The sequence below is a fragment of the Callionymus lyra genome, chromosome 3 (assembly GCF_982586985.1).
Source record: "Callionymus lyra chromosome 3, fCalLyr1.hap1.1, whole genome shotgun sequence".
In the NCBI taxonomy this organism is placed as follows: Eukaryota; Metazoa; Chordata; class Actinopteri; order Syngnathiformes; family Callionymidae; genus Callionymus; species Callionymus lyra.
The window spans coordinates 1,104,479-1,129,478 of record NC_141820.1 but is presented as its reverse complement, the minus strand read 5'-3'; the positions used below and the strand labels follow the sequence as shown (position 1 = coordinate 1,129,478).

Genomic DNA, 25,000 nt, shown 5'->3' with positions numbered 1-25,000 from the left:
GCCAAACTAAAGCTAAACTGAAGCTAAACTGAAACTAAACTGAAGCTAAACTGAAGCTAAACTGAAGCTAAACTGAAACTAAACTGAAGCTAAACTGAAGCTAAACTGAAACTAAACTGAAGCTAAACTGAAGCTAAACTGAAGCTAAACTATTTTGATCCATGATACGTTTGTTTTTCTCATTCCAGGCAATAAATGTTCTGATGCTTCAGATTCTTCTTCGAGGTGAACGAGAGGTGAAGGTCGAAGGAGAAGAACGAGAGGAGGATGGATGACTGGGCGAAGTGGAGGTCAGAGGTCAGAAGGGGTGAAGGATGAACACAAGGTCACGTGGATGTATCTGAGGCACTAAGTCGTCCATCAGGGTCGTAGACGTTTCGCTCAGACGGAGCTGATGTCATGGAGGACGAGGTCGCGTGACCCTCAGAGGTCGCGTGACCCGAGGAACTCACGTGTGCAGGCGGTGGACGGCGAGTCCAGCGGCGTCCTGAAGTGGTCGTCCTTGCACACGCACACCACCGAACCCTCCTCCTCGGCCACGCTGTTCGCCGGACACGGGAAACACTCCTGTTGTCTGGAGGACATTTTGTAGGAGCCTGGAGGACAAGCTGTGAAGACAGAGTTACCATCACTGATGTGTGTGTACATGTGTTGTCATCACCACTGATGTGTGTGTTCATGTGTTGTCATCACCACTGATGTGTGTGTACATGTGTTGTCATCACCACTGATGTGTGTGTACATGTGTTGTCATCACCACTGATGTGTGTGTACACGTGTTGTCATCACCACTGATGTGTGTGTACACGTGTTGTCATCACCACTGATGTGTGTGTACATGTGTTGTCATCACCACTGATGTGTGTGTACACGTGTTGTCATCACCACTGATGTGTGTGTACACGTGTTGTCATCACCACTGATGTGTGTGTACACGTGTTGTCATCACCACTGATGTGTGTGTACACGTGTTGTCATCACCACTGATGTGTGTGTACACGTGTTGTCATCACCACTGATGTGTGTGTACATGTGTTGTCATCACCACTGATGTGTGTGTACACGTGTTGTCATCACCACTGATGTGTGTGTACATGTGTTGTCATCACCACTGATGTGTGTTTTCACGTGTTGTCATCACCACTGATGTGTGTTTTCACGTGTTGTCATCACCACTGATGTGTGTGTACACGTGTTGTCATCACCACTGATGTGTGTGTACACGTGTTGTCATCACCACTGATGTGTGTGTACACGTGTTGTCATCACCACTGATGTGTGTGTACATGTGTTGTCATCACCACTGATGTGTGTGTACATCTGTTGTCATCACCACTGATGTGTGTTTTCACGTGTTGTCATCACCACTGATGTGTGTGTACATGTGTTGTCATCACCACTGATGTGTGTGTACATGTGTTGTCATCACCACTGATGTGTGTGTACATGTGTTGTCATCACCACTGATGTGTGTGTACACGTGTTGTCATCACCACTGATGTGTGTGTACACGTGTTGTCATCACCACTGATGTGTGTGTACACGTGTTGTCATCACCACTGATGTGTGTGTACACGTGTTGTCATCACCACTGATGTGTGTGTACACGTGTTGTCATCACCACTGATGTGTGTGTACACGTGTTGTCATCACCACTGATGTGTGTGTACACGTGTTGTCATCACCACTGATGTGTGTGTACACGTGTTGTCATCACCACTGATGTGTGTGTACACGTGTTGTCATCACCACTGATGTGTGTGTACACGTGTTGTCATCACCACTGATGTGTGTGTACATGTGTTGTCATCACCACTGATGTGTGTGTACACGTGTTGTCATCACCACTGATGTGTGTGTACACGTGTTGTCATCACCACTGATGTGTGTGTACATGTGTTGTCATCACCACTGATGTGTGTGTACACGTGTTGTCATCACCACTGATGTGTGTGTACACGTGTTGTCATCACCACTGATGTGTGTGTACACGTGTTGTCATCACCACTGATGTGTGTGTACACGTGTTGTCATCACCACTGATGTGTGTGTACACGTGTTGTCATCACCACTGATGTGTGTGTACACGTGTTGTCATCACCACTGATGTGTGTGTACACGTGTTGTCATCACCACTGATGTGTGTGTACACGTGTTGTCATCACCACTGATGTGTGTGTACACGTGTTGTCATCACCACTGATGTGTGTGTACATGTGTTGTCATCACCACTGATGTGTGTGTACACGTGTTGTCATCACCACTGATGTGTTTGTACACGTGTTGTCATCACCACTGATGTGTGTGTACACGTGTTGTCATCACCACTGATGTGTGTGTACACGTGTTGTCATCACCACTGATGTGTGTGTACACGTGTTGTCATCACCACTGATGTGTGTGTACACGTGTTGTCATCACCACTGATGTGTGTGTACACGTGTTGTCATCACCACTGATGTGTGTGTACAGGTGTTGTCATCACCACTGATGTGTGTGTACATGTGTTGTCATCACCACTGATGTGTGTGTACACGTGTTGTCATCACCACTGATGTGTGTGTACACGTGTTGTCATCCCCACTGATGTGTTTGTACACGTGTTGTCATCACCACTGATGTGTGTGTACACGTGTTGTCATCACCACTGATGTGTGTGTACACGTGTTGTCATCACCACTGATGTGTGTGTACACGTGTTGTCATCACCACTGATGTGTGTGTACAGGTGTGTTGTCATCACCACTGATGTGTGTGTACACGTGTTGTCATCACCACTGATGTGTGTGTACACGTGTTGTCATCACCACTGATGTGTGTGTACAGGTGTTGTCATCACCACTGATGTGTGTGTACATGTGTTGTCATCACCACTGATGTGTGTGTACATGTGTTGTCATCACCACTGATGTGTGTGTACACGTGTTGTCATCACCACTGATGTGTGTGTACACGTGTTGTCATCACCACTGATGTGTGTGTACACGTGTTGTCATCACCACTGATGTGTGTGTACACGTGTTGTCATCACCACTGATGTGTGTGTACACGTGTTGTCATCACCACTGATGTGTGTGTACACGTGTTGTCATCACCACTGATGTGTGTGTACACGTGTTGTCATCACCACTAATGTGTGTGTACACGTGTTGTCATCACCATTGATGTGTGTGTATACGTGTTGTCATCACCACTGATGTGTGTGTACACGTGTTGTCATCACGACTGAGTTGTATAACTCACTTCAAACAGCAGCTGTTTTGATTGACACATGTCTTATCCAATCAAATCTCTCGGTGCTCCACTCAGTGGGCGGAGCTTATGACAACGAGAGCGTCCCATTGGTTGATGTTGTAACTTACACTTGTTACACAACCGTTCAAAAGAAGTCAAAGATCAATTTAAGAGAAATAAAATCAACAAATAGTTTCTCATTTAATCAATAAAAAATACAAATAAAATAATATAACAATGTAAAAAAAAGTTAAAATGTTAAAATAAAACAAGATTTGTGTTAAAAAGTGAATAAATAGATGTTTATTCTCTGAAGCAACAACAGGTGTGTGTTTGCTTTGAACACAAACTAACACAACTTTCATAAAGTCAAGAAACGAACACGGATGAGTCATGAGTCGATGATGAGTCGATTCATGTCCACGACTCTGACACACAATCTTTTCCAGCGACGACACAAACACACACCACAACAAGAAAGTGTGATGTTGTCAACGCTGTTGTGTGAAGAGAAAGTGAAGGAAGAGAAGAATAAGAAGGAGGTGAAGACGCCAGTGATTGACTTTCATGGACGTGTGTGTGTTAAAGTGTGTGTGTGTATAAGTGTGTGTGTGTATAAGTGTGTGTGTTAAAGTGTGTGTGTGTATAAGTGTGTGTGTATAAGTGTGTGTGTTAAAGTGTGTGTGTGTATAAGTGTGTGTGTGTATAAGTGTGTGTGTGTATAAGTGTGTGTGTGTATAAGTGTGTGTGTTAAAGTGCGTGTGTGTATAAGTGTGTGTGTGTATAAGTGTGTGTGTTAAAGTGTGTGTGTATAAGTGTGTGTGTGTATAAGTGTGTGTGTTAAAGTGTGTATGTGTGTGCGTGTTAAAGTGTGTGTGTGTGTGTTAAAGTGTGTATGTGTGTGCGTGTTAAAGTGTGTGTGTGCGTGTGTTAGAGTGTGTGTGTTAGAGTGTGCATGTTTGTTAAAGTGTGTATGTGTGTTTAATTGTGCATGTGTGTTAAAGTGTGTATGTGTGTGTGTTAAAGTGTGTGTTAGAGTGTGTTTGTGCGTTAAAGTCTGTGTGTGTGTTAGAGTGTGTATGTGCGTGTGTGTTTAGGTGTGTGCGTGTTAAAGTGTGTATGTGTGTTAAAGTGTGTATGTGTGTTAGAATGTGTATGTGTGTGTGTTAAAGTGTGTATGTGCATTAAAGTGTGTGTGTGTGTATTTAGGTGTGTGTGTGTTAAAGTGTGTGTGTGTTTCTGGAGATGAACTCTTGTTGACGGTAACCACACCCACTCTGCTGTGATTGGTCAAGCATGGAGGTTTGTCACAGCGTGTCATCAATGGTCTCCACCTCCAAGGGACTCATTGTATAAACAAAGTGTGATTACAGTTGGAGGAGTGAAGCCATTATTACGTCACAATGGACTCTCGTAACCTCTCGTTCGTCCAGAACGTTCTAAAGTATTATTGTAATGATCATCTGTCAATCAAGGTCAGCAGATCAAGAGAACCATCAGTTCACACCAGCGCTGACCTCCTGACCTCACCTGTCACAGGAAGTGATGTCATGATCACTGCTGACCAACAAGTCGACGCCAGTAACACACGGACTCGCTCAGGAGTTTGATTGACAGCTGCTAACAGGGACATGATTGACATGTTCCAAGAGTTCCAGATCATTTGGTTTCTGACCTTTGACCTTTTTTCAAGGTGTGGTATTTCAAGAGACGAATGAGTAGCTGTCAATCAAGTTCATGAAGATGACATCAGAGACGTGTCGACACACAATCCTCAGACGACACACAACGATGTTCAGACGACACACAACGACACACAACGATGTTCAGACGACACACAACGACACACAACGATGTTCAGACGACACACAACAACACACAACGATGTTGTCTTTTATTCTTTACAATATTCACAAAGTCTTTCCAAAGTCATGGAGATGCTCGACTACACACAATTAAAACACAATCATCAAACTGGCAACACAACTGATGCATCGCAATATCAAAGATGCATGTCACTCACATATACACACTCACACACACACACACACATATAAACCTATACACACTCACACACACACACTCAAACAAACACACTCACTCACACACACATACAAACATATACACACTTACTCACACACACACATAAACCTATACACACTTACTCACATATACACACTCACTCACACAAACACACACACACTCACAGACACACACTCATTCACACAAACACACACACACACTTACAGTCACACAGACACATACTCACACTCACACTCACACAAACACACACACACACACACAGACACACTCACACTCACACAAACACACACACAGACACACACTCACTCACACAAACACACTCACAGTCACACAGACACACACAGACAGACACACACACACAGACACACACTCACAAACACACACACACACACACACACACACACACACACACACACTCACTCACTCACTCACACAAACACATCATCATCTCTATCTTCTTTTTTCTTCCTTTAATCTCTCTTGTTCTGTGTTCTCTTTACTTGGATTTTGTTATAATGCCCTTTGTTCTTTTTAATGAACTTTGTTCTTGTTTCAGGAATCTATCTTCTTTGTTTTGTTTTTCTTTGCTCTGTGTTCTCTATACTTGGATTTTGTTATAAATAAACTTTGTTCTTTTTATTGTTCTTTGTTCATTTTTTTTTACTTTGTTCTTGTTCCAGGACTCTATCTTCTTTGTGTTGTTTTTCTTTGATCTGTGTTCTCTATACTTTTATTTTGTTATATTGCATTTTGTTCTTTTTGCTACTCTTTGTTCTTGTCTCATGAATGTGTTGCTGTGAGCCTGAGGTTCCACCCGAACCGAACCTAACCTGCAGAGCGATCAATAAAGTCCATCCATCGCTCCCTCCTTCACTCGAGTGACGTCTGTTTCTGACGCCTGTCACTCAACCGCCTCAGAGAATCAACATATCAACAAACATGAGTCGATCACACGAGTTCCAAACGTTGGATTCACCAAAATAAAAGCTTCTATGATGGTCGACTAGTTACTGCAGTAACAACTTCCACTAACTAGTTCCACACACTGTGTTCTGAGTCGAACCTTCAACACGGCGCGGCTCAAAGTTAGTCAAAAAAGAAAAGTAAAGGCTTCAAGTCTGACGAAAGTTAATAATAAAGTCTTGTTTTGTCGAGGGGTCAAAGGTGAGGATGTGTGGGAGTGTTCATGTGAGTATTGATGAGTATCCCCTGGAGCTCAGCACATCCTGGCTTCTTGCATTTTCATTCTGTGGCTCCCAGAGCTGGTGAATCCTGTTTACGGCTCTTTAAATAAACTGGTGAAGGTTCAGGGAAGAAACACACACTTAACTACACACTTAACTACACACTTAACTACACACTTAACTACACACTCGCCGACACGTTCGCGCGAGGATCGCAGTCTGAAGAAAACCTTGTTTCAGTGGAAACAACAAGATTTCAAGTCCAACTAAACTTTCTTTCGTTTCCTCACGACAAGCGCAGTCGCGGCACCATGTTGTCAGAATAACGTACGAGGCTGTCGTCCGAACTTTCACGAATCATGACCATTTTTTTGACCTTCAACCTTCATCAGGTCAACGTAACGATGAGCTGTTTTCAAATACACCCCTGACTCTCAGGGAGAAGGTCACGGGTTCATACCCCATGTTCACGTTGATTTAAAGTGACACAGTGTCCATTTACAAATGTTTCATTTTTAATAAATGTACACAAAAAATCACACACAAGGTCCAAAACACAGTGAAATATTCTTTCCTTACTTTCCTGACTTTCATCACTGCAGTGAAAAGTTGTGTATCTGCAACAGGATTTGTGTGTAAATGCATCATTTGTTGTGCCGTGTGAAGTTAGCTTGGAGTAAGCTAGCTGTGTGAAGTTAGCTCGAGGTAAGCTAGCCATGGGAAGTTAGCTCGGGGTAAGCTAGCCGTGTGAAGTTAGCTCGGGGTAAGCTAGCCATATGAAGTTAGCTCGGGGTAAGCTAGCCATGTGAAGTAAGCTCGGGGTAAGCTAGCCGTGTGAAGTTAGCTCGAGGTAAGCTAGCCATGTGAAGTGAGCTCGGGGTAAGCTAGCCATGAGAAGTTAGCTCGGGGTAAGCCAGCCATGTGAAGTTAGCTCGAGGTAAGCTAGCCGTGTGAAGTTAGCTCGGAGTAAGCTAGCCATGTGAAGTTAGCTCGGGGTAAGCTAGCCGTGTGAAGTAAGCTCGGGGTAAGCTAGCCATGTGAAGTTAGCTCGGGGTAAGCTAGCCGTGTGAAGTTAGCTCGGGGTAAGCTAGCCATAGGAAGTTAGCTCGGGTTAAGCTAGCCATGAGAAATTAGCTCGGGGCAAGCTAGCCATGTGAAGTTAGCTCGGAGTAAGCTAGTCGTGTGAAGTTAGCTCGGAGTAAGCTAGTCGTGTGAAGTTAGCTCGAGGTAAGCTAGCCATGAGAAGTTAGCTCGGGGTAAGCTAGTCGTGTGAAGTTAGCTCGGAGTAAGCTAATCGTGTGAAGTTAGCTCGAGGTAAGCTAGCCATGTGAAGTTAGCTCGGGGTAAGCTAGCCATGAGAAGTTAGCTCGGGGTAAGCCAGCCATGTGAAGTTAGCTTGAGGTAAGCTAGCCGTGTGAAGTTAGCTCGGAGTAAGCTAGTCGTGTGAAGTTAGCTCGGGATAAGCTAGTCGTGTGAAGTTAGCTCGAGGTAAGCTAGCCATGTGAAGTTAGCTTGGGGTAAGCTAGCCATGTGAAGTTAGCTCGGGGTAAGCTTGCCATGTGAAGTTAGCTCGGGGAAGCTAGTCGTGTGAAGTTAGCTTGGAGTAAGCTAGCCGTGTGAAGTTAGCTTGGAGTAAGCTAGCCGTGTGAAGTTAGCTTGGAGTAAGCTAACCATGTGATGTTAGCTCGGGTAAGCTAGCCATGTGAAGTTAGCTCGGGGTAAGCTAGCCATGTGAAGTTAGCTCGGAGTAAGCTAGCCATGTGAAGTTAGCTCGGGGTAAGCTAGCCATGAGAAGTTAGCTCGAAGTAAGCTAGCCATGAGAAGTTAGCTCGGGGTAAGCTAGCCATGAGAAGTTAGCTCGGGGTAAGCTAGCCATGAGAAGTTAGCTCGAAGTAAGCTAGCCATGAGAAGTTAGCTCGGGGTAAGCTAGCCATGAGAAGTTAGCTCGGGGTAAGCTAGCCATGAGAAGTTAGCTCGAAGTAAGCTAGCCATGAGAAGTTAGCTCGGGGTAAGCCAGCCATGAGAAGTTAGCTCGAAGTAAGCTAGCCATGAGAAGTTAGCTCGAAGTAAGCTAGCCATGAGAAGTTAGCTCGAAGTAAGCTAGCCATGAGAAGTTAGCTCGAAGTAAGCTAGCCATGAGAAGTTAGCTCGAAGTAAGCTAGCCATGAGAAGTTAGCTCGAAGTAAGCTAGCCATGAGAAGTTAGCTCGAGGTAAGCTAGCCATGAGAAGTTAGCTCGGGGTAAGTTAGCCCTGAGAAGGGATACATTAAATGCTATCACTGTAAATGTTTTCATCACGATAAACTTGCAGAATGTTGCAGTTTATGTTGCGTTTTATGAGGAGGGTTTGAATCCCGGACTGCAGACGAGTCCACGTTCCTTCAGCTGGCGCTGACAGTCTGTGACATCACGCATCATTTATTTTTGTTTGAAAGCCATAATCAGACATTATTAAAATAGGAGAGCATGCCAGGATGGTTTTAGGATCCAATCCATCAGGTTCCAGTGCGGAGCAGCGGCAGCTCTTCAACGCTTCCCTCAGCGCCAGCGATTTTCTGCATCATCAGAGACAAACTTCAGCTGCAACTAACTCTGGAGGTTTGATCCAAACGGATGTGTTAGCAGAACCAGATGATGATGTCATCACAGAACCAGATGATGATGTCATCACGGAACCAGATGATGATGTCATCACGGAACCAGATGATGATGTCATCACAGAACCAGATGATGATGTCATCACGGAACCAGATGATGATGTCATCACAGAACCAGATGATGATGTCATCACAGAACCAGATGATGATGTCATCACGGAACCAGATGATGATGTCATCACGGAACCAGATGATGATGTCATCACGGAACCAGATGATGATGTCATCACAGAACCAGATGATGATGTCATCACGGAACCAGATGATGATGTCATCACGGAACCAGATGATGATGTCATCACGGAACCAGATGATGATGTCATCACAGAACCAGATGATGATGTCATCACGGAACCAGATGATGATGTCATCACGGAACCAGATGATGATGTCATCACGGAACCAGATGATGATGTCATCACAGAACCAGATGATGATGTCATCACAGAACCAGATGATGATGTCATCACGGAACCAGATGATGATGTCATCACGGAACCAGATGATGATGTCATCACGGAACCAGATGATGATGTCATCACAGAACCAGATGATGATGTCATCACGGAACCAGATGATGATGTCATCACAGAACCAGATGATGATGTCATCACGGAACCAGATGATGATGTCATCACAGAACCAGATGATGATGTCATCACAGAACCAGATGATGATGTCATCACAGAACCAGATGATGATGTCATCACAGAACCAGATGATGATGTCATCACAGAACCAGATGATGATGTCATCACGGAACCAGATGATGATGTCATCACGGAACCAGATGATGATGTCATCACGGAACCAGATGATGATGTCATCACAGAACCAGATGATGATGTCATCACAGAACCAGATGATGATGTCATCACAGAACCAGATGATGATGTAAGTAAGAAAGTAAGTAAGTAATATTTATTTATATAGATCTTTTCCGGACCAGGGTCACAAAGCGCTTTAACAATCAAAACAATATTCAATAAAGTACATACTTTAAAGATCAAGATAATACTGAGAACAACACAGGAGTTCCAGAAATTCAAGGAAAAGCCTGAACAAATAGAAACGTCTTAAGATGTTTCTTGAAGGAGTCAGTAGATCATCAAACACAGATGTTTCTTGAAGGAGTCAGTAGATCATCAAACACAGATGTTTCTTGAAGGAGTCAGTAGATCATCAAACACAGATGTTTCTTGAAGGAGTCAGTAGATCATCAAACACACATGTTTCTTGAAGGAGTCAGTAGATCATCAAACACAGATGTTTCTTAAAGGAGTCAGTAGATCATCAAACACAGATGTTTCTTGAAGGAGTCAGTAGATCATCAAACACACATGTTTCTTGAAGGAGTCAGTAGATCATCAAACACACATGTTTCTTGAAGGAGTCAGTAGATCATCAAACACAGATGTTTCTTGAAGGAGTCAGTAGATCATCAAACACACATGTTTCTTGAAGGAGTCAGTAGATCATCAAACACTGATGTTTCTTGAAGGAGTCAGTAGATCATCAAACACAGATGTTTCTTGAAGGAGTCAGTAGATCATCAAACATACATGTTTCTTGAAGGAGTCAGTAGATCATCAAACACACATGTTTCTTGAAGGAGTCAGTAGATCATCAAACACAGATGTTTCTTGAAGGAGTCAGTAGATCATCAAACACACATGTTTCTTAAAGGAGTCAGTAGATCATCAAACACACATGTTTCTTGAAGGAGTCAGTAGATCATTAAACACAGATGTTTCTTGAAGGAGTCAGTAGATCATCAAACACAGATGTTTCTTGAAGGAGTCAGTAGATCATCAAACACAGATGTTTCTTGAAGGAGTCAGTAGATCATCAAACACAGATGTTTCTTGAAGGAGTCAGTAGATCATCAAACACTGATGTTTCTTGAAGGAGTCAGTAGATCATCAAACACAGATGTTTCTTGAAGGAGTCAGTAGATCATCAAACACACATGTTTCTTGAAGGAGTCAGTAGATCATCAAACACACATGTTTCTTGAAGGAGTCAGTAGATCATCAAACACACATGTTTCTTGAAGGAGTCAGTAGATCATCAAACACACATGTTTCTTGAAGGAGTCAGTAGATCATCAAACACACATGTTTCTTAAAGGAGTCAGTAGATCATCAAACACACATGTTTCTTGAAGGAGTCAGTAGATCATCAAACACACATGTTTCTTGAAGGAGTCAGTAGATCATCAAACACACATGTTTCTTGAAGGAGTCAGTAGATCATCAAACACACATGTTTCTTGAAGGAGTCAGTAGATCATCAAACACACATGTTTCTTAAAGGAGTCAGTAGATCATCAAGCGCAAAGAGAGAGAAGATCGTTCCAAAGCTTAGGAGCAACAGCCTGAAAAGATTTCTCTCCTCTGGTCCTGAGTCGTGTGCGTGGAACCATAAGTAGATTCTGATCCACAGACCTCAGAGCCCGAGCTGGGGTGTAAGTCTGGATCAGATCATGAAGGTCTGACCATGAATAGATCTGAAAGTAAGAACCAGAATTTTAAAATGTTCCTGAAAGAAACTGGAAGCCAGTGAAGAGTTTGAAGGAGAAATGTGAGTTATTCTACTAGAGCGGCTCAGAGTTCTGAATCAACTGCAGACGAGACGATCCTTCTTGTTAAGACATGAAAACAAACTGTTACAATAGTCCAGACGAGAAGAAACAAACGCATGGATTATAAGATCCAGATCATGTTCCGACAACATTTTCCTAAGTTTAGAGATTTTTCTCAGTTGAAGGAAACAGTTTCTGGTCAGTTTTCTTCAGTGTTGAACAAGAGACATGTCTTTATCAAATACAACACCCAGGTTTCTCAGGCTCAGTTTGACAGACTGACATAAGTCACTCAAGTACTGACTCAACCCTGGAATCTTATCATCAACAATCACCAGAGTTTCAGTTTTGTCCACATTTAGCTTCAAAGTGTTTTCACTCATTGTTTGATTTCTAGCAACAATTGACTAAGTTCAGCCTCTGGGGCTCAGTTGGATCAACAGAGCAGTAGAGCTGGATGTCATCAGCAAAAATGTGATAAGAAACATCAGGAAATCTCTGAATGATTTTACCGAGGGGAATCAAGTACAGCAAAAACAATAAAGGACCCAGAACAGAACCTTGAGGGACTCCACACAACAGATCTGCCGATTCAGACCTCATTTGATTGGCAGATACACTAAAACTGCGCCCAGAAAGGTAAGATGAGAACCATTCTAACACAGACCCAGACAGTCTTCATCCCTCAGTCTTCTCAGCAGGATCTGGTTCAACTGTGTCAAAGGCTGAGGACAGATCCAAGAGAACCAGAACATCATGATGTCACTGGACACCTTCAACAAAGCTGTCTCCGTAGATGTTTACGAGGCAGAGAAGGTTCAAAGCTGAGGATGTACCTGAGTCACAAGATCATCAATACTGAAGATGGAACTGGACCATCATCCCTCAGAACTGTTGTTCTTGTCCATGTTGACCATGTGACTGAGGTGTGATTGAGTCGATGAGCCTGAAGTTCTTCAGATATGTAACATCTCTGAGAAGGTTCTGCTCTCCAGGGTGTCCCGGTCTGGGTCCGGCTCCTGCGACACCGACCTAAAGAGCTCTCCTCGGAGCTGGTGGTCATGTGGCGTGAAGAGGAGACGAGGATGTTCACCAGCATCAGCAGGACGGAAACAGGAGGCAGTGAGTGAACGAGCTTTTATTAGAGGAGATGAAACTTTGATTGTTTTTCTGCAGGAGCAGGAGGTCATTTCTGCAGGAGCTGTGTTTGCTGTGGAATAGTTTTTCATCTGGAGCGCATCCAGGACCTGCATCCTCCTCTACTCCTCTCTTTTTCTCCTCCTCTCCTCCTCTCTTCCTCTCCTCCTCTCTTCACCTCCACCTCTCTTCCTCTCCTCCTCTCCTCCTCTCCTCCTCTACTCCTCTCCTCCTCTCTTCACCTCCACCTCTCTTCCTCTCCTCCTCTCCTCCTCTCCTCCTCTCTTCCTCTCCTCCTCTACTCCTCTCCTCCTCTCTTCACCTCCACCTCTCTTCCTCTCCTCCTCTCTTCCTCTCCTCCTCTCTTCCTCTCCTCCTCTCTTCACCTCCACCTCTCTTCCTCTCCTCCTCTCCTCCTCTCCTCCTCTCCTCCTCTCTTCCTCTCCTCCTCTACTCCTCTCCTCCTCTCTTCACCTCCACCTCTCTTCCTCTCCTCCTCTCTTCCTCTCCTCCTCTCCTCCTCTACTCCTCTCTTCACCTCCACCTCTCTTCCTCTCCTCCTCTCTTCCTCTCCTCCACCTCTCTTCCTCTCCTCCTCTACTCTACTCCTCTCTTTTTCTCCTCCTCTCTTCACCTCCACCTCTCCTCTCCTCCTCTCTTCCTCTCTTCCTTTCCTCCTCTCCATCTCTCCTCCTCTCCTCCTCTCTCCCTCTTCTCCTCCTCGCCATCTCTCCTCTTCTTCCTCCTCCTCTCCTAACTCTTCATACAGTGCTGACCTCTTCCGCCCACTCCTCTCCTCCTCTCCTCCTCCTCTCCTCTCCTCCTCCTCTCCTAACTCTTCATACAGTGCTGACCTCTTCCGCCCACTCCTCTCCTCCTCTTCCTCCTCCTCTCCTCCTCCTCTCCTCTCCTCCTCCTCTCCTAACTCTTCATACAGTGCTGACCTCCTCCGCCCACTCCTCTCCTCCTCTTCTTCCTCCTCTCCTCTTCTTCCTCCTCTCCTCTTCTTCCTCCTCCTCTCCTCCTCTTCCTCCTCCTCTCCTCTTCTTCCTACTCCTCTCTTCCTCTTCCTCCTCCTCTCCTCCTCCTCCTCTCCACCTCTCCTCCTCTCCTCCTCTCCTCCTCCTCTCCTCCTCCTCTCCTCCTCTCCTCCTCTCCTAACTCTTCATACAGTGCTGACCTCCTCCGCCCACTCCTCTCCGCCCTCGTCACCTCCTTCCATCCACGTCTGAACTTCTCCTCCTCGGCTTCATCGACCCTCGTCCTCCCACCTCTCGCTGAACATTCCTGCGCCGGAGGAGCGATGACTGAGGAGCTCCAGCTTGAAAACATCTAGTCGCACAACCAGCCGTGACCCTGGAGCACAAACGCACACTTTTCATTTCCATCTCCTTACAATCTGCTGCTTCTTCAGCAACTCGCTCGCAGGCTTTTCTGGAGAAGAAGTCAACAAGTCACTTCTCTGTGTTCACAACTCGTGGAAAGTTGCAAATATGAATACGAAACACACACACACACACACACACACACACACACACACACACACACACACACACACACACACACACGCAGAGCAAAAATACACACACACAGATGCACACACAGACACACATACAAATCTGGACACAAACAAACACACAGACAGAGAGACAACACCTTAAGAACAACTGAAGAATATCTTAAGTTCAACTGAAGAATATCTTAAGAACACCTTAAGAACAACTGAAGAATATCTTAAGAACAACTGAAGAATATCTTAAGAACACCTTAAGAACAACTGAACATCACCTTAAGAACACCTGAACAACACCTTAAGAACAACTGAACATCACCCTAAGAACACCTGAACAACACCCTAAGAACACCTTAAGAACAACTGAACATCACCTTAAGAACAACTGAACAACACCCTAAGAACACCTTAAGAACAACTGAACAACACCTTAAGAACACCTGAACAACACCCTAAGAACACCTTAAGAACAACTGAACAACACCCTAAGAACACCTGAACAACACTAAGAACACCTGAACAACACCCTAAGAACACCTTAAGAACACCTGAACAACACTAAGAACACATTAAGAACACCTGAACAACACTAAGAACACATTAAGAACACCTGAACAACACTAAGAACACATTAAGAACACCTGAACAACACTAAGAACACCTTAAGAACACCTGGACAACACCCTAAGAACACCTTAAGAACACCTGAACAACACTCAGAACACATTAAGAACACCTGAACAACACTAAGAACACATTAAGAACACCTGAACAACACTAAGAACACATTAAGAACACCTGAACAACACTAAGAACACCTTAAGAACACCTGGACAACACCCTAAGAACACCTTAAGAACACCTGAACAACACTAAGAACACATTAAGAACACCTGAACAACACTAAGAACACATTAAGAACATCTGAACAACACTAAGAACACCTTAAGAACACCTGAACAACACTAAGAACACATTAAGAACACCTGAACAACACTAAGAACACATTAAGAACACCTGAACAACACTAAGAACACCTTAAGAACACCTGAACAACACTAAGAACACATTAAGAACACCTGAACAACACTAAGAACACATTAAGAACACCTGAACAACACTAAGAACACCTTAAGAACACCTGGACAACACTAAGAACACCTTAAGAACACCTGAACAACACCTTAAGAACACCTGAACAACACCCTAAGAACACCTTAAGAACACCTGAACAACACCTTAAGAACACCTGAACAACACCCTAAAAACAACCTTAAGAACACCTGAACAACACCTTAAGAAAACCTGAACAACACCCTAAGAACACCTTAAGAACACCTGAACAACACCCATAGAACACCTTAAGAACACCTGAACAACACCTTAGGAACACCTGAACAACACCCTAAGAACACCTTAAGAACACCTGAACAACACCCATAGAACACCTTAAGAACACCTGAACAACACCCATAGAACACCTTAAGAACACCTGAAGTGAAAACTCTCGTGACTTGTTGACATGTAAACGTTAAAGTCTTCAACATGCAGTAGTTCATTCATCAGGACGATGATTTACGTGAGTAAGTAAGTAAGTAAGTAAGTAATATTTATTTATATAGGTCCTTGAATGCAACTCATGTCGAGACTCGGACGAGACTAAATAGAGCATTTTAAGTGGGCGGAGCTTAGGAGTAATTTCTAATGTAAATATGTTTATTAAATGAGAGTTTTGTGCAAAAACAAACTGATGAGTATAATAGAGTATAATAGTGTATGATAGAATATAATAGTGTATGATAGAGTATGATAGAGTATGATAGAGTATTATAGAGTATGATAGAGTATAATAGAGTATAATGTAGTATAACATAGTATAATAGAGTATAATAAAGTATATGTATAATAGAGTATGATAAGGTAAGGTAAGGTAAAACTTTATTGAAATTGTTTTTTCCAATAGCCAGCAGTTTTTCATAAACAATAAAAAATAATACATAAAAAATAAAATAAGAAGAAGAACATAAAGAGGAAGAACAAGATGACACAATCTAAGTCTAAAGATAAAGAGGAAGAACAAGATGACACAATCTACGTCTAAAGATAAAGATAAAGAACAAGATGACACAATCTACGTCTAAAGACAAAGACAAAGAACATAGGTAAAAAAATAACAACAAAGACAAAGATACAAACACTAACATAGAACATTCAGATACTTTCACTTCTGCCCCCGAACTCAGAATTGTACAATTTAATAGCCCGAGGAATGAATGAGTCCCTGAGTCTATTAGTGTTGCATCATGGGAGGAGCATTCGTGCTTCATCTGCTTCTCTGCTCACTGATGACAGTGTTCAGAGGATGATGTCATCATGATGACAGTAGTTTGTTCAATGATCTCAGCAACTGTCACCAGTGAGTCCAGCTTCAACCACAGAGCTTCTGTCCAACCTGTTGACCTGTATATGGTAATAGTGTATAATAGAGTACAATAGAGTACAATAGAGTACAATAGATTCTAATAGATTATAATAAAGTATAATAAAGTATAATATTGTATAATAGAGTATAATAGAGTATAATAGAGTATAATAGAGTATAACAGATTTTAATAGAGTATAATAGAATATAATAGAGTATAATAGAGCGAAATAGAGTAAAATAGAGTATAATAGAGTTCAATAGATTATAATAGAGTATACTATTGTATGATAGAGTACAATAGAGTATAACATATTATAATAGAGTATACTATTGTATGATAGAGTACAATAGAGTATACTAGAGTATTATAGATTATAATAGAGTAAAATATAGTAAAATAGAGTATAATAGAGTAAAATAGAGTAAAATAGAGTATAATAGAGTATTATAGAGTATAATAGAGTATAATAGAGTAAAATAGAGTATAATAGAGTATTATAGATAATAATAGAGTATAATAGAGCATTATAGAATATAATAGAGTATAATAGAGTATAATAGAGTATAATAGAGTATAATAGAGTAAAATAGAGTAAAATAGAGTATAATAGAGTAAAACAGAGTATAATAAAGTAGTATAGATTATAATAGAGTATAATAGAGTATAATATAGTATAATAGAGTATAATAGAGTATAATAGAGTATTATAGATTATAATAGAGTAAAATAGAGTATAATAAAGTATTATGGATTATAATAGAGTATAATAGAGTATAATAAAGTATTATAGATTATAATAGAGTATAATAGAATATAACAGAGTATAATAGAGTATAATAGAGTATAATAGAGTATAATAGAGAATAATAGAGTATAATAGAGTATAATAGAAAATAATAGAGTATAATAGAGTATAATAAAGTATTATAGATTATAATAGAGTATAATAGAATATAACAGAGTATAATAGAGTATAATAGAGTATAATAGAGTATAATAGAGTATAATAGAGAATAACAGAGTATAATAAAGTATAATAGAGAATAATAGAGTATAATAGAGTATAATAGAGGTCCTATAACAATTTAGGACACACTCTAAAGCCGCACTTTGACCTTTAAGCACACATCAGTCCTTCTCATTCCAGCAGCTTCTACTGCGTTTATTTGTGTCACTTCAATCGTTGATATTTTCTCTGATCCTGATCTGGAACAAAAGCAGTTTATCTTCTCGTGTTCGTCGAGCAGAAACTTGGGAAACATTCCTGCGCCGCTGGAGACACATGTCAGGAGAAACAACACACAACACACAACACACAACACACAACACACAACACACAACACACAACACACAACACACAACATCCACTGTTGACATTATTTAATGGACGTCAACTGTTGTTTACAGAACAAATAAATAACATTCATTTAGAAATAAGTTCAATACTAGGATTGAATCATTTTGAGAGATACTGGATCCAACAGTCACGTGATGATGAGTCACATGATGATGAGTCACATGATGATGAGTCACATGATCGTCTGTGAGTCACATGATCGTCTGTGAGTCACATGATCGTCTGTGAGTCACATGATCGTCTGTGAGTCACATGATCGTCTGTGAGTCACATGATCGTCTGTGAGTCACATGATCGTCTGTGAGTCACATGATCGTCTGTGAGTCACATGATCGTCTGTGATCTAAAATACTATATAAAAGGTTCAAAACGACATAAATACTTCTGACAATCCATGGTCAGGAGGTTGTTGGAGCGAAACCCATCTCCCTCTCATCACAACACAAACATCAAGCCGTGGTGCGTTCAAGAGCGTTGCTGACAGTGTGAAGAGGTTCATTCATCAATCGCTGATCATGTCAAGTCGTTCCCCATGAAATTCTACGGATAAAGAAACGTTTGTGATTCAATCAGTGAAACGTTTTCTTTTCTCTTCGTGGGTTCGACTACACAACGTACACAACGTACACAACTTACACACAACACACACACGACTCACACAGACGGGTTAGTTTTGTGTTCACTTCATGAGATGAATCTGATCTTCTGCACCAGCTGCTCAATAACACAGCGACTCCCATAAAGTCCCATAATGCATTGTGAGAACTGAACTAAAATATAGGTTCAACCATTTGAACGATCGGTTTAGATTCATTTAAAGTAAAATATCCAGGAGCCTCATGTTGAGCCTCCAACACCTCAAAGATCATCATGTGTTCACACACCATTGATTCAAAACTCATGACATCATCATCATGTGTTCACACACCATTGATTCAAACTCATGACATCATCATCATGTGTTCACACACCATTGATTCAAACTCATGACATCATCATCATGTGTTCACACACCATTGATTCAAACTCATGACATCATCATCATGTGTTCACACACCATTGATTCAAACTCATGACATCATCATCATGTGTTCACACACCATTGATTCAAACTCATGACATCATCATCATGTGTTCACACACCATTGATTCAAACTCATGACATCATCATCATGTGTTCACACACCATTGATTCAAACTCATGACATCATCATCATGTGTTCACACACCATTGATTCAAACTCATGACATCATCATCATGTGTTCACACACCATTGATTCAAACTCATGACATCATCATCATGTGTTCACACACCATTGATTCAAACTCATGACAGTATCATCATGTGTTCACACACCATCGATTCAAACTCATGACATCATCATCATGTGTTCACACACCATTGATTCAAAGTCATGACATCATCATCATGTGTTCACACACCATTGATTCAAACTCATGACATCATCATCATGTGTTCACACACCATTGATTCAAAGTCATGACAGTATCATCATGTGTTCACACACCATTGATTCAAAGTCATGACAGTATCATCATGTGTTCACACACCATTGATTGAAAGTCATGACATCATCATCATGTGTTCACACACCATTGATTCAAAGTCATGACATCATCATCATGTGTTCACACACCATTGATTCAAACTCATGACATCATCATCATGTGTTCACACACCATTGATTCAAACTCATGACATCATCATCATGTGTTCACACACCATCGATTCAAACTCATGACATCATCATCATGTGTTCACACACCATTGATTCAAAGTCATGACATCATCATCATGTGTTCACACACCATTGATTCAAAGTCATGACATCATCATCATGTGTTCACACACCATTGATTCAAACTCATGACATCATCATCATGTGTTCACACACCATTGATTCAAACTCATGACATCATCATCATGTGTTCACACACCATTGATTCAAACTCATGACATCATCATCATGTGTTCACACACCATTGATTCAAACTCATGACATCATCATCATGTGTTCACACACCATTGATTCAAACTCATGACATCATCATCATGTGTTCACACACCATTGATTCAAACTCATGACATCATCATCATGTGTTCACACACCATTGATTCAAACTCATGACATCATCATCATGTGTTCACACACCATTGATTCAAACTCATGACATCATCATCATGTGTTCACACACCATTGATTCAAACTCATGACAGTATCATCATGTGTTCACACACCATCGATTCAAACTCATGACATCATCATCATGTGTTCACACACCATTGATTCAAAGTCATGACATCATCATCATGTGTTCACACACCATTGATTCAAACTCATGACATCATCATCATGTGTTCACACACCATTGATTCAAAGTCATGACAGTATCATCATGTGTTCGAACACCATTGATTCAAAGTCATGACAGTATCATCATGTGTTCACACACCATTGATTCAAAGTCATGACATCATCATCATGTGTTCACACACCATTGATTCAAAGTCATGACATCATCATCATGTGTTCACACACCATTGATTCAAACTCATGACATCATCATCATGTGTTCACACACCATTGATTCAAACTCATGACATCATCATCATGTGTTCACACACCATCGATTCAAACTCATGACATCATCATCATGTGTTCACACACCATTGATTCAAAGTCATGACATCATCATCATGTGTTCACACACCATTGATTCAAAGTCATGACATCATCATCATGTGTTCACACACCATTGATTCAAACTCATGACATCATCATCATGTGTTCACACACCATTGATTCAAAGTCATGACAGTATCATCATGTGTTCACACACCATTGATTCAAACTCATGACATCATCATCATGTGTTCACACACCATTGATTCAAAGTCATGACATCATCATCATGTGTTCACACACCATTGATTCAAAGTCATGACATCATCATCATGTGTTCACACACCATTGGTTCAAAGTCATGACATCATCATCATGTGTTCACACACCATTGATTCAAACTCATGACATCATCATCATGTGTTCACACACCATTGATTCAAACTCATGACATCATCATCATGTGTTCACACACCATTGATTCAAACTCATGACAGTATCATCATGTGTTCACACACCATTGATTCAAAGTCATGACATCATCATCATGTGTTCACACACCATTGATTCAAAGTCATGACATCATCATCATGTGTTCACACACCATTGATTCAAAGTCATGACATCATCATCATGTGTTCACACACCATTGATTCAAACTCATGACAGTATCATCATGTGTTCACACACCATTGATTCAAACTCATGACATCATCATCATGTGTTCACACACCATTGATTCAAACTCATGACAGTATCATCATGTGTTCACACACCATTGATTCAAAGTCATGACATCATCATCATGTGTTCACACACCATTGATTCAAAGTCATGACATCATCATCATGTGTTCACACACCATTGATTCAAACTCATGACATCATCATCATGTGTTCACACACCATTGATTCAAACTCATGACATCATCATCATGTGTTCACACACCATTGATTCAAAGTCATGACATCATCATCATGTGTTCACACACCATTGATTCAAACTCATGACATCATCATCATGTGTTCACACACCATTGATTCAAAGTCATGACATCATCATCATGTGTTCACACACCATTGATTCAAACTCATGACAGTATCATCATGTGTTCACACACCATTGATTCAAACTCATGACATCATCATCATGTGTTCACACACCATTGATTCAAACTCATGACATCATCATCATGTGTTCACACACCATTGATTCAAACTCATGACATCATCATCATGTGTTCACACACCATTGATTCAAACTCATGACATCATCATCATGTGTTCACACACCATTGATTCAAAGTCATGACATCATCATCATGTGTTCACACACCATTGATTCAAACTCATGACAGTATCATCATGTGTTCACACACCATTGATTCAAACTCATGACATCATCATCATGTGTTCACACACCATTGATTCAAACTCATGACATCATCATCATGTGTTCACACACCATTGATTCAAACTCATGACAGTATCATCATGTGTTCACACACCATTGGTTCAAAGTCATGACATCATCATCATGTGTTCACACACCATTGATTCAAAGTCATGACATCATCATCATGTGTTCACACACCATTGATTCAAAGTCATGACAGTATCATCATGTGTTCACACACCATTGGTTCAAAGTCATGACATCATCATCATGTGTTCACACACCATTGATTCAAACTCATGACATCATCATCATGTGTTCACACACCATTGATTCAAAGTCATGACATCATCATCATGTGTTCACACACCATTGATTCAAACTCATGACAGTATCATAATGTGTTCACACACCATTGATTCAAACTCATGACAGTATCATCATGTGTTCACACACCATTGATTCAAAGTCATGACATCATCATCATGTGTTCACACACCATTTATTCAAAGTCATGACATCATCATCATGTGTTCACACACCATTGATTCAAACTCATGACAGTATCATCATGTGTTCACACACCATTGATTCAAACTCATGACATCATCATCATGTGTTCACACACCATTGATTCAAACTCATGACATCATCATCATGTGTTCACACACCATTGATTCAAACTCATGACATCATCATCATGTGTTCACACACCATTGATTCAAAGTCATGACATCATCATCATGTGTTCACACACCATTGATTCAAAGTCATGACAGTATCATCATGTGTTCACACACCATTGATTCAAACTCATGACATCATCATCATGTGTTCACACACCATTGATTCAAAGTCATGACATCATCATCATGTGTTCACACACCATTGATTCAAACTCATGACATCATCATCATGTGTTCACACACCATTGATTCAAACTCATGACATCATCATCATGTGTTCACACACCATTGATTCAAAGTCATGACATCATCATCATGTGTTCACACACCATTGATTCAAACTCATGACAGTATCATCATGTGTTCACACACCATTGATTCAAAGTCATGACATCATCATCATGTGTTCACACACCATTGATTCAAACTCATGACATCATCATCATGTGTTCACACACCATTGATTCAAACTCATGACATCATCATCATGTGTTCACACACCATTGATTCAAACTCATGACATCATCATCATGTGTTCACACACCATTGATTCAAACTCATGACAGTATCATCATGTGTTCACACACCATTGATTCAAAGTCATGACATCATCATCATGTGTTCACACACCATTGATTCAAAGTCATGACAGTATCATCATGTGTTCACACACCATTGATTCAAACTCATGACATCATCATCATGTGTTCACACACCATTGATTCAAAGTCATGACAGTATCATCATGTGTTCACACACCATTGATTCAAACTCATGACATCATCATCATGTGTTCACACACCATTGATTCAAAGTCATGACATCATCATCATGTGTTCACACACCATTGATTCAAACTCATGACATCATCATCATGTGTTCACACACCATTGATTCAAAGTCATGACATCATCATCATGTGTTCACACACCATTGATTCAAACTCATGACATCATCATCATGTGTTCACACACCATTGATTCAAACTCATGACATCATCATCATGTGTTCAGACACCATTGATTCAAAGTCATGACATCATCATCATGTGTTCACACACCATTGATTCAAACTCATGACATCATCATCATGTGTTCACACACCATTGATTCAAACTCATGACAGCATCATCATGTGTTCACACACCATTGATTCAAACTCATGACATCATCATCATGTGTTCACACACCATTGATTCAAACTCATGACAGTATCATCATGTGTTCACACACCATTGATTCAAACTCATGACATCATCATCATGTGTTCACACACCATTGATTCAAACTCATGACATCATCATCATGTGTTCACACACCATTGATTCAAACTCATGACAGTATCATCATGTGTTCACACACCATTGATTCAAACTCATGACATCATCATCATGTGTTCACACACCATTGATTCAAACTCATGACATCATCATCATGTGTTCACACACCATTGATTCAAACTCATGACAGTATCATCATGTGTTCACACACCATTGATTCAAAGTCATGACATCATCATCATGTGTTCACACACCATTGATTCAAACTCATGACAGTATCATCATGTGTTCACACACCATTGATTCAAAGTCATGACATCATCATCATGTGTTCACACACCATTGATTCAAAGTCATGACATCATCATCATGTGTTCACACACCATTGATTCAAACTCATGACAGTATCATCATGTGTTCACACACCATTGATTCAAACTCATGACATCATCATCATGTGTTCACACACCATTTATTCAAACTCATGACATCATCATCATGTGTTCACACACCATTGATTCAAACTCATGACATCATCATCATGTGTTCACACACCATTGATTCAAAGTCATGACATCATCATCATGTGTTCACACACCATTGATTCAAACTCATGACAGTATCATCATGTGTTCACACACCATTGATTCAAACTCATGACATCATCATCATGTGTTCACACACCATTGATTCAAACTCATGACAGTATCATCATGTGTTCACACACCATTGATTCAAACTCATGACATCATCATCATGTGTTCACACACCATTGATTCAAACTCATGACATCATCATCATGTGTTCACACACCATTGATTCAAACTCATGACAGTATCATCATGTGTTCACACACCAT

The 25,000-nt window shown here is 40.9% G+C and overlaps 1 protein-coding gene across 1 annotated transcript in view; it reads right to left on the bottom strand.

Moving 5' to 3' along the window:
• epha10 (EPH receptor A10) overlaps nucleotides 1-25,000 on the bottom strand; it is a 191,967-nt gene that overhangs the window by 77,065 nt on the left and 89,902 nt on the right. Inside the window, exon 4 of the mRNA XM_087786137.1 lies at nucleotides 453-608. Coding sequence (XP_087642263.1) covers nucleotides 453-608 — 156 coding nt within the window. The remainder of the gene's footprint in view (nucleotides 1-452; nucleotides 609-25,000) is intronic.